The sequence below is a fragment of the Gekko japonicus genome, unplaced genomic scaffold (assembly GCF_001447785.1).
Source record: "Gekko japonicus isolate JY-2015 unplaced genomic scaffold, Gekko_japonicus_V1.1 scaffold23, whole genome shotgun sequence".
Taxonomy (NCBI): domain Eukaryota; kingdom Metazoa; phylum Chordata; class Lepidosauria; order Squamata; family Gekkonidae; genus Gekko; species Gekko japonicus.
The window spans coordinates 3,172,406-3,184,905 of record NW_015163094.1 but is presented as its reverse complement, the minus strand read 5'-3'; the positions used below and the strand labels follow the sequence as shown (position 1 = coordinate 3,184,905).

Genomic DNA, 12,500 nt, shown 5'->3' with positions numbered 1-12,500 from the left:
CAACAACCTTTTGATTGACTCTGCTTAGATCTGTACAGCAAAGCAGATAAATCGACATGCCACATGCATGTGATGCTTAATCATTCGTAATAGCCATATTTGCCCTGACACATAATTTGCTGTTATCAAGCCATTTTTTTTCTTTCTCACTAGTATTCTGCTGCTTGGCCTTTGCTTTGTAAAACATTTAATAATTTGCTTTAAATACATCAACATGCTGATATATGATTGCCCCTTTGTACGCCTCCAGGAGGAATCATGTACTCTCTTCCTACTGTGCTTTGCATGGTTTGTCACTGGCAACAAAAACCAAACTGATGTCAGAAAAGAAGAAAAACTAAGGCCTTGCTTTTCTTCTTGTACAAGCAGCCACCCCGTGTATAAAGGCCATCAGCCCCAGTGAAGGTTGGACTACTGGTGGAGCCACAGTCATCATAATCGGAGACAACTTCTTTGACGGCTTGCAAGTTGTATTTGGAACAATGCTGGTCTGGAGTGAGGTAAGCGATGCTTATTGGTTGGCTGGGAGCTTAGCTCCCTCCCCCCAAAAAATGGTTTTTATAAGCTGTTAATACATTATTAGCATGGTATGAGATTTTATTCCAAAGTTTTTAGATCATGAATTCCCATATGGCAGTGGACTGAACACAGGGAAAAATACATGAGACACTTCATGGCCCTCTAGTGGAAACCTGCTGTAGGAAGCCTCCAGTTACAATTGGGCAATTTTAAAAAAATTGCTAGAAGGAGGTTTAAGGAAACATGTGGAGGCAATTTTCATATGAATGATGCCCTGTGGCCTTTCCTGCAAACTAAAACCAAGGATCATTTGCAGGTATTTTCACTTTTTTAAAAAACTAGCAATAACCCAATCTTGTATGTGACAGCAAGATGGGAGCATTTTGATAGGAAGGTCCAATTTAGACTCATTTTACTAATCATATCCAACTGACGTGTGAGTACTATCACTAAACCTTAATTGAAATTATGTTTACTGTGTAATTTTTTTAATAGCTGATAACACCCCACGCCATCAGAGTTCAAACCCCACCACGGCACATTCCTGGAGTTGTTGAAGTAACTCTCTCCTATAAATCCAAACAGTTTTGTAAAGGTGCTCCTGGGCGGTTCGTCTATACTGGTAAGTGTAGCACTATTTTTTTGCTGTGTCTAAGCTGTACCTTCCATACCTTAATAATGCAGGGAATTAAAAGATTAGAATTTCATGCTGGTATGTTCACATTGGCAAATCTGTCAGCAACTACATAGTGATTAAGTAGTGATGGATCAATTTCAAAATGTGTCTGTAACTTCACAAAAGTAATTCTAGTGCCAGATAACTTCACATTTTGTGAGAAGATACATTACAATTTGTGTCTGGGTTTACATCCATGAGTATCCAGTATGCAGTCTGAAATATTAGATTTATATTTAAATCCTTCAAAAATTTATTTTACATGTGTGCAGTATGTACACACAATGCACACACCAACAACATGGTCTTGGATAAACTTATCAGAGCATCAGATTTCATTTTTTACACTAAAGGGTATTATCAGTCCTCCTGAGTGAGCACAGCCACATGCTGTAATTTATGTTCTCCTAAAGGGAGGGGGCCCAGGCTAGCTCAATCTTATCAGCTCTTAGAAGCTAAGCAGGGTTGGCCATAGTTGCTACACAGAGGCAGGCAATGGCAAAACACACAACTTTGTTTCTTGCCTTGAAAACCCTATGGGGTTGCCACACACCGTCTGTGACTTGACAGCACTTTTCCACCACCAAAAGGACGTAAGGGGGATGAAGGAATGGAGTCAATTGAGCCCCATGACAGTTCCCTCTGTACTCTTTCTGGCATCAAGAACAGATTATGCACAGTGCTTGTACTCAGAGGTCATTTCGGGGGAGAACGTGGGGGAACGCAGTTCCCCCGGGTGAGGTACAGGGGGCGGGGCACATGATGAAGCCCCGCCCCCTGCTTCCGGCCGCCCTGCTTCCAGCCCTCATTCAGCCAGGAGGAGGCAGGAGAAGAGGGAGGGTAAGTTGCTTCCTCCCCGCCTCTCCCCACCCCTGCATGCCTGGGGCCAGGGAGGGCCTTGGCGGGGCTTCCTCGCACTCCCGCTGGCCTTGCAGGTCCACTGCCGGGCCCCTGATGTCAGGGGGTGTGGCATATGCTAATGAGTTATGCTAATGAGTTCCCCTAGCTCTTTTTCTATGAAATGATTCCTGCTTGTACTCATTATTTTGGGGCAGAAAATGTACATTCTAAAAGGTCTTGAAGGTTGCACAAGATGCAATTTTTGCATCATAGCCCCCCCCCGGCAGGTTAGCATGCTATTTTAAACACCTTGTCATTATGCAGAAAAGTTATTCAACATATTCTAAACCTCAGTAGCGGTATGATTTGTGCTTAGTTTTGTATATTTAAATGTTGTTGACGTCAGTGGGCTCAATATTATACCCTGATATTTCTGCCTCTCTTGTTTGTAAATAACATTGAAATATAACAAACCCCCCCCAAAAAAAAAGACCAGTCAGACATAAAACGTGGCAGCAAAGGTTATTAACAGACAATTATATATTGTTGTCATTTTTAAGTGCATATAAAGGAGAAAGTGCCATGGTCAGATCACTTGGTCCTGAAGGCCCAGTTGGGTGTCTCATCCCCCTCTCCCGTCTAAGCAGCGAGCTAATTTATGCTTACCAACGGAGACTAATGGACCCAATTGGGTTTCAGAATTCTCTGCAGGATTCGATGCCCTCCAGTGTCTCATTAGATGCAGTGATAGAGGACTGGAACTCCTGTCTCTCTGAAGCCATCAATGAAGTCGCTCCGTGACATCCTCTCCGCTCCCACCTAAAGTCATCCCCTTGGTATGCTATGGAACTTAGGGGGATGAAGTGGGAACTCAGACAACTAGAGTGAGTTTGGTGGCATGCTCATGACAAAGTTGCAAGAACATCTTATAGGATGTTTATGAAATCTTATGAGGTGGCAGTGAAGGCCGCAAAAAGGGAATTTTACTCAGCCTCCATCACAACTGCTAGCTCTCGCCCAGCACAACTGTTTAGGATGATTAGATCTTTAACTTTTCTCACTGAGAGAACCCAAAATATTAGAAGTTCAACCATTAGCTGGGAGGCTTTTGCAAGCTTCTTTGCAGATAAAGTCTTGTCGCTCCACCACGACCTCCCAGCAAATGTTGATACAGTATGTGCACTGGACACCCCTTGGCCATCCTTGGATTTGGTATTTGACAACTTCAGTTGGATTTCCTGGGCTGATGACAACAGGATTTTGGGTGCTGTTTGGCCAGCCACATGCGTCTTAGACCTGTGTTCTTCATGGCTGGTGAAAGAGGGTGGTAGGGAATACGTGGTCCCCTGGTAGACCTGTCCCTGAATTCAGGGGTCTACCCGGAGGGATTGAAAGTGGCTGTGGTGGTATCGCTCTTGAAAAAGCTATCTCTGGATACTACAGATTCTTTCAATTACCACCCAGTCTTGAATTTGTCATTTCTGGGTAAGGTAGTTGAGAGAGCAGTAGCTGAGCAGCTCCAGAGCTTTCTGGATGACACATTGGCACTGGATCCATTCCAGTCCAATTTTCACCCTGGCAATGGGACAGGGAAGTCTCTGGTTGCCTTCAAGGACAATCTCCGCAGACAACTGGATTGAGGTGGGTCAGCGCTGCTGTTATTGCTTGATCTTATAGCAGTTTTTGACACGATTAATCATGATCTTCTGACCCACTGCTGTGCCAACATAGGATTCCATGGGGGTAGTCTTGAAGTGGCTCATATCATTTCTTCACAGTCCAGGAGAAGGTGGCAACTAGGTACTCCTTAATATGTGGGGTCCCTCAGGGGGCAATCATCTCTCCAATGTTATTTAACATCTATATATGCCTCCTTGCCCAGCTGGTACAGAGTTTTGGGCTTGGATGTCACCAGTATACTGATGACACCCAGCTGTAACTGTTGATGGGCAGCTGTCTGGACACCGCCCCAAAAAACCAGGCTGAGGGGTTGGAAGCCATGGTGGGATGGCTGAGAAAAAGTTGGTTGAGACTAAATCCAACCAAGATGGAGGTTCTGTGGCTGGGTGGGTGGGATTCAGGTTTGGGGTGCCAATTTCCTGATGGTGTGCCCTTAATACCAGCACAAACTGTTTAGACATGGTTCTGGATGCCTCCTTATCAATGGAGGCCCAGATCATGAATGTTGCCAAGCTGGCATATTTTCCAACTATACCATGTGAGGCAACTAGCCCCCTTCCTGTCTCACTCCAACCTAGCCACAGTTATCCATGCAACGGTCACCTTCAGATTGGATTATTATAATTTGCTTTACGCTGGCCTATCCTTGACACTGACCTGGAAATTCCAACTGGTCCAGAATGCAGCGGTCTTGATGGGAATATCACAGGCAACAGATATTCAACCTGTGCTGTGTCAGCTGCATTGATTCCCAGTGGAGTACTGGTTCAAAGTTTTGGTATTAACCTTCAAGGCCTTGAGCAGTCTCGGACCCACATATCTTCAGGACTGCCTCCTCTGGTATGTCACCTGAAGAGCTTTACACTCTGATCAGAACAATTAACCGGTGATCCGCAGCCCAAAAGACATCTTATTTATTTATTTATTTTATTTATTAATTCAATTTATACCCCGCCCTCCCCGCACATGCGGGCTGTCCTCAACCAGAGCCAGGGTTTTTTCAGCCCTGGCTCCTACCTGGTGGAACTCTGCCAAGTAATGTCTGCGGGACCTAACGCAGTTCCACAGGGCTTGCAAGGGAGAGATGTTCTGCCAAGCTTTTGGTTGAGGACATCAACAGGCACCATCTTGTCTGGCACTCCCTCCCCCCTTCATCTTGCTCCCTCTCTACTTCTCCTGTGAGATAGTGACATAATCTTGGAACTGAAGTTTTAGCACCATCAGAGACTGTTTTAGTTATTTATTGAATTGTCGGAATTGTTTTTAATGTATGGTTTTTACTGTTGTTCACCACCATGAGCTCTGTGTACTCAGAGAAGGCTGGTCTATAAATTTAAATTATAAATAAATTAGAAATAAATAATGCTAACATCTAGTAGAGTTTGGAAATAAGTTGGATACTTTGTAATTTAAAATATTTTTGTCATCTAATTCATATCCAATCATTTTGGCATTTTCAAAAAATCCAGGAAATGTACTGGACTGAAAAGATGAATGTGTATATAACTGAACTCATTTACTAATACTCTCACTGACAATTTCATCTACAAGATCATCTAATCAATGAATAAATCCAAAAGTGTGTGGGGGGGGGGAGGTAAATTATATGTTTAACAGCCATGTGCTTGCAAATCTGCAGTGATGAGGGAAATCAGTATTTCATTGAAATTGAAAATATGTCTAAAAAGGTGTTTTCATAGTTCCCATTGTATTACCAGTTGATCCTGAGTAATCAATCGACTGTGATAAAATTATTCCAGAGCAGAGGTGGCCAAACTTGCTTAACGTGAGAGCCACATAGAATAAATGTCAGATGTTTGAGAGCCGCAAGACAAGAATAAGTATTACACACATGTTTTTATTGGAAAATATACAAATTTGCTTTTTATTAACATTAAATGAGACTGCCAAAAATAAAAACAAAAGGGGTAAAAACAGATATTGATAATGATATTTGTCCAGTTATATTTATTTGTTTGCTAATGATATTTATTTGTCTAAGAGAGAGAGAAAGGGAGGTGGAAAGAGAGAATGAAAGAGATGGGAAGAAAGAGAGAAAGATAGAAACAAAGAAAGCAAATAGATGGGAGAGGAAGGGAAGGAAGAGAAAGGAAGGAAGGAAGACAGAAAAAGAAGAAAGGTGGAAAGAAAGCAAATAGATGGGGAGGGAGGGGGAAAGAGAAACAAAGAAAGCAAATAGATGGGGAGGGAGGACAGAAGGAAGGAAGGAAGAGCGAGAGAAAGAAACAAAGAAAGGAAATTCATGAGGGAGGGGGAGGTAGGAAGAGAGAGAGAGAAGAAGGAAGGGAGAAAGAGAGAAAGAAATGTGAAAAGAAAGAGGTGGAAAGAGAGCAAATAGATGATGGGAGGGAGGAAAGAAGGGGAAAAGAGAGAGAGGAAGAGGGAGGGAGAGGTGGAAAGAAAGCAACTTTAACTTTAAATGTGTTCTTCAACCCCCCCATGCCCCCATCCCAGCCAGCTTGGCTTGGAGAAGGGATTTAAAGAAACAAATGCCTTCTCCAAACCAAACCAGCCAGCTGGTATGGCGGGGCTTAGAGAAAACATTTAACTTTAGATGGGGAGGGAGGGGAGAAAGAGAGATAGAAAGAAAGGTGGGAAGGAAGGAAGGAGGGGGAGGATAGGAGGAAAGAAAGCAGTTTTAACTTTAAATGCATCCTCCAACCCCCCTCCCCCACGCTCACTGGCTTGGCTTGGAGAAGGGATTTATAAAGAGACAAATGCCTTCTTCAAGCTGGTTGGCAGCGGGGTGGGAGGGGCTTTGAGAATGCATTTAAAGTTGCTCCCCCCCACCTCAAGCCTACCCAGGGAGGGAACACTGGCCTGAGAAGGGAAGACTAATCGGCGAAGCATGCCTCCCCTTCGCTTCCACAGCCGCTCTGTCAGGAGCCGCGTAATATGTGTGAAAGAGCTGCATGTGGCTCCCGAGCCACAGTTTGGCCACCCCTGTTCCAGAGTAATAGGCTTATTTCCTAGTTAAAACTATATGCTTTAACATGGCACAGTCTTTTGGTAGAGCTGTGTAATGAAAGAATAAATATAATTAGTTGTTGGAAGCACCCCAGTACATAATGCCCTATATGTACCCCCTAGAAGATTGTATCATTTCAGGTAATATGCATTTGAAATGAGTCCAAAACCATTTTAGGGAATTGTTCATAATGAAGTGACAACATGAGCTTTGACTTCTTAAGTTCCCTGAATATGGTTGCTAAATTTCTCAGATTGCTAGATCTCTCCATGTGCGTCATTTTGAAATTCTCTGTGCGTATATGACATATGTGGTGAGTACAAGAGAACATATACAAGATGGATCACCTGTGTATCTGAAGAAGTCAGCAGTGATTCACAAAAGCTCATACCCTACCACAAATTTTGTTAGTCTTTAAGGTGCTACCAGACTCTTTCTCTTTTCTATATACAAGATGGTGGAGAAAATGATTGATGGAAACATCACAGACTTGGGTATCCTCATTGAGTATAAAGGAGCATATTCAAGATGATAATACATGCTTTTCAAATAATTACATATTTAAAGATTTCTGTCTTGCCTTTTAACCTAAGTGCCCAACATAGTTCCACCATACTGAACAAACTTGGCACATGCTGTACAAATATTACATGTGATTTACATGTGTTTTACCAACTGAAATCGATATGTTTCAGTATGCCTCTGTGCTAGATTGTGGCTATAGATCATGTAGACATGGAAGTGCCATCTTTAGGCACTCATCTTAAGCTGTTGTTTTAGGGTTGGCAAACTGGATAAGCTGAATCTAATAAAAAGCTTTACCCTTTAGCCACAACCTGTTTTAGCCTACTAAGGGTCCTGTTCTTGGCTTTATAACAAAACAAGAAACAATAGTGTCTGCAGTAATGCTTACTTGCCAATGATTAGAAGAGCTGAAAAGTAACCAAACTTTTAAAAATTCAGATCTGTGAGCAATTAGCAGGTCAGTCAAAAATCTCAGCTCTTTGCAAGGATCACTTGATGCCAAAGTAACTGTAGATTACCCTAAATTTTCATAGAGATCAATTACAAAATTTGTATTATTAAAATTTATTCAGATTTCTTTCCACCTGTAGTATACAGGAAGATTGTTTCTGTAGATGCCCAGAAAAACAGAAAATGCCTGAAGGTATGATATACCTTTCACTTCAGTGACCAGGGTTTATGGATTTCTTCCGGGTGTGTATCCAGAGTCTAACTGAAATAGCTGATATGTTATTAGCTTCCAAGGCCTGGGTGCTTGTGTACCTGGAAGTCCATTCTGTAACAATTCATATGTAGCTTTACTCAAGTCTGCAAGGGTGCTTATATTTATGTACGTCAGCTTTTTAAAAAAAAAGCAACAGTGGTAATAATCCAGATTCTTTGGCTGGTATGAGTGCATATTCCCATTGATTTGTGTATGTATTAACAAGGATTTGGTCTCAGTCATAAGAATTCAATAGATAAGTGTAATATATTGAACATTTCTCTCTGTGTAAACTTTCATAGTTTTACAGTGTTTAAAAGTCACATTCTCATAAAGATCAATTTATTCTTTGTCCCTTTCACCGGGAGTCATAGGAAATGTTAAAGAACGACATTTAAGTGAATCAAAGTTACTAAAACTGCTGTGGCTGCAATTAATTTACTGGAAGCATAAAAATAAAGAGTTACAAGACTACACATTTCAAATGCTTTTTAAGGAGCATGGAAGCCTATATGACTACAGAAAGTAAAAGGAAGGGTAAGGTCAAAGCCTGTCTGACCTGGAAACTTCAGTCTGATTTGTATTGCCCCTAAATTGATGGGGACAATGAGATAATCATTGGAAATTACACTCCCCATTGAAAACTGAGCCAAACTTCACTGTATTTCACAATATGAAAATTATGTAGCCCCATAAGAGGGAGGGGCTGAATCCCCAGGGCATCTGTTTCTCATCAGTGTCCCACCATGCTTGCAGTCTGGCTTGGCTCTCTAACATTTAACCTTCTCAGCATGAGGTGGAACAAAGGGCAACAAGGCAGCAGAATAATGAAACAAGGGTGTAGTGTGGTATGGAAACTGCCTTTGCAAAGTACAGAAGTTGAGGCATTTAAATGACGTATATAAAAAGTAATAGATTAAAAACAAAACAAAATAGAAAACCACACTTACACACACACACACACACTAGACCTTATTAGTCATATATAGTAAGAGTGCTGTGCTGTTTCTCAGCAAGCTGAGATGAAGGACTATTACCATCTATCCATGCCTTTTTGCCTGCTGCTTTCAACTATTGTAAAGATACAATTACCTTGGGAGATTGTGGCAGTTCAGTTGATTAGCACGGTGAATTAAAAGAATGAGTCACAAATGACATGTCCAGCTCTTCTCTACTAGTTCTTGGTATTCCCAATATACCTCACCCTTGTTGTAGGAAGGTCAAAAATTAGAGAGAAATAACAGTTTTCAAGCAGCTAGCACTTAGGAGCAGAATTAACAATCATTCTGTATGTAATTGCCAGTTAGTAAATTGCCTTCCAGACTGTAAAATGCAATATAAACTGGTGGGCACCTAAAATTAAATTAATGAGATATTTGCCGCATTTAAAAGTGAACAGTGCAAATTAATAATTGAGTGTAGTACTTGTTTTAATATTTGTCAAGTAGTGTATCACTCGCTTGTTTAATGACAATTAAAATAGTTCTTACCTGGGAAAAAAAATTCTTGGCACATTTAAATTAAGCAGGTTTTTGCAGGTTAGATTCATCATTTTACTTGCTAGCAGTCATTGAAGGTTCTTAAATTAAATATCTGAGATTACTTTTTAATTAGATTATAAGCATTGCAATGTTATTTGATTAAAGCAAATTGTGATTTGTATGCTTCTAAATGGAATTATGATACAGTCAGTATTTTTAAGCACACATTTTAAAATGTGGGGAGTTATTATGGGTGGTTCTTTTAAAAAAGTTGCACATGTATGCAGATATGGGTATGGGCATACCACCACTTTCTTAGAATGCATGTTACACAACAGTTTTCTGGTATGTTAAAGAAAACCTTGTCAACAGATTTTCTTCCATTACAGTTTTGCATATATGACCACTTCCACCCAAGTATTTTGTTCACTTACCCCTTTCTTCCAATTTGACTAACTTCTGCTTAAGGAAAAAAAAATATTGCGGAGCTTAGGAGTTTAACATGTCATTTGCAGTACACTAAACTGAGTTGAAACAACGAGAGTATTGAGACTGGACACAGAGAGAACTCTGAATGTTGAATAATATAACAAATACCATTCCCGTGTCTGCAATACATTCATTAATTGTGAGAATGCAAACAATTATTTCTGTACAAAGACTTGCATTCAGCCTCAGAGTGTGAAACAAATAATCACGTCCTTTGATAGAGTACTCCTGTGCAAAAAAAGTTACATTGTACACCCACACTTGGTCAGTATCACAGAGAGGGAAAAAATCTATTCATAATGCATTATTGTTCCGAATATTTTAAGTGGGTAACTATTTTGCCTATCTGTATCCATGTTTGCTAGTTTAAACCATTTAACCCACTTCACCCTCTGAAAAGATTTCAAGCTTCAAGTGTTTTAAGGATCTTTTGTGTGAATTCCGGTGTGCTTCTGTCAGTGGGGCTGCTGCACTATGTTCAGAGTCAATAGCTCCCTTCCATCACAGCCAACACAAACTAGCTGTCTCATAGGTCAGTGCTCTTTAAACAAATTACTTGTATCCACAGAGCAAATGATTGTTAATTGCCTCCCACAAATCATACTATTTTTACAATGCTAAACTAAATGCTAATGCCTTAGTTAAATTCAAACCACCTGATCATTTCTTGTACATATTCAATTTTAATTCTTAACCACAGAACTTTGTCATCATGAAAAATTGGTAACAGAATAAAGATAGTGAATGGTTAACCTTTGTTTCTTGGAACTTAAAAAAGGAAACAATATTTATTGTCACATTTGACATTCATAGCAATTCTAATCTATATACAATACTTGCTTTTTGACTGTTTCATTTTCCAAGCATACTGTTATGTTCTTACAGTATTGCTTATTTATTGATCAGACCTTGGGATAATATTAGTTGTCAGGAGGACTGACATCCTAGTCTTCCTATCAGGATGGCTGCCTCAAATATGTCATTCAAAGCAATCTTTAAAAAATAAAATGCTAAAACTGATGGTCTAACTTTACCATCTTATATTTTTAAAAAATATATACCTAACATAAACATATTTTATAAATGAGATGGGGAATAAAGCATTATGTTTAGTACTGTCTTGCCTGCAGTTGTATTTTCAATCCAAAAAGCATTTTCATTAGACCAACGGTAATGAAGATTAAAAAAAAAAAGATTTGATAACCTATCATGGTGACAATATTTTAAGATTGCATAAAATGGCTCATTTAAAACCACTGCAGTTCCAGTAAGTATAACATGGTCATTGTTGTCCCCTTTCTTTTCTGTCTCAGAGGAGACCAGAAGAATGAGACATACCATTTGTGCTATTGCACAAGTAGACTATTTGTTCTAATCAGTGACACCCATTTACTAGAATTGCTTAAAATGAACTATACCTCATACAGAAATCGCACATTTAGAGTGTTCCATTCATCATCTGAAAATTGAGGGCCAGTAAACTTTTCTGTTCCTCCAGCGGGATCATAGACATGCATCAAAATGTTAAAAAATGATTGGTGAGAGAGAACTGTCATCCATTTATCAAAGAAAAGGAACATTATTTGCTAATTTCCCAACCAAGGCAGTGACAGGGTGCTTCGTCTTTAGACCCATGGTGACCAACATGGCCTTTTTGTTATTAGTACAAGTCAAGCGCTTTTTGGCTGTTGCTAACAAGACACATTTGTCTATCATCAGAGAGTGCTTTTTCCCCCCAAGTAGCTGTGACCAAAGTCTGATCTCTGTATCACGACTGGCTCTACTTCTCCAGGTTGTGGCAGCACTGGGTAAAGGAGGAACTGATAAATCACAGAGTTTCTGCATCAAGGTGAAGTTATTGACTCTGTGGTACCAAAACTGACAAAATGTAGCAGCAAGGAGATAATAATTCATCTTCCTCACTCCCATTCAAAAGGACAAAAGGGTCACTTGCTCACTTAAAAACTGGTAACATTTGAACACATGCAAAAGACCTTTTGTTTGTTTTCACTGAGATATTTTTCTCAGTTACTTTTTATATCTTTATTGTGCTATTAAAATTACATATTTTATGGTGCCTATATGAAAGACAGTGTATTAAACTTCAAAGGATTAAAATATATTTTAGTTGCCTTGCCATTTTTAGATTGTTTTAAAAATACAGCCATCGTTGGGTTGCAACTATTTTCAGAGGTTCTGAGATAACCGTGAGCTTTCCATTTATGCAAATTAAATTGAGAAATAATAATGAAGAGCAAAAAGCTGCTATTGAAAATTTACATATCTGTCCCTTATATATAAAGCCATAGTGGGGCCCAACGTTCCAATGCACACCAACAGTATTTGGAGGCTTGAACTGTCAGTCAGAAGACGCTGGCTGGGTTGCTTGGCTGCTTTGTGTAGTCCTGCCCACGTCAACCCCGGCCAGCGTGTTCAGCTCAGTCTGCTCTGGGCCTCTGACAGGAGAGGACCATCTGCAGACTGAGTGCAGGGACGGGGCTTCTACGGCTGGGCCGCTTCAGCCCACTCTTCTCTGATTGGGCCAGCGTTTCAAGGTCATTTGCATATGGAAGCTGATTGGACTTCACTCCATTCCAC

General features: G+C 40.3%; 1 protein-coding gene across 6 annotated transcripts in view; it reads left to right on the top strand.

Annotated features, from left to right (window-relative positions):
• EBF3 (early B-cell factor 3) overlaps nucleotides 1–12,500 on the top strand; it is a 219,751-nt gene that overhangs the window by 149,313 nt on the left and 57,938 nt on the right. For 3 of the 6 annotated variants that reach the window (XM_015406551.1, XM_015406549.1, XM_015406548.1), the window contains exons 9-10: nucleotides 370–500; nucleotides 1,015–1,141. In XM_015406551.1, coding sequence (XP_015262037.1) covers nucleotides 370–500; nucleotides 1,015–1,141 — 258 coding nt within the window. Of the gene's footprint in view, nucleotides 1–366; nucleotides 501–1,014; nucleotides 1,142–12,500 lie in introns of all 6 variants that reach the window. The other 3 variants (XM_015406552.1, XM_015406550.1, XM_015406547.1) reach the window with 1 other exon arrangement.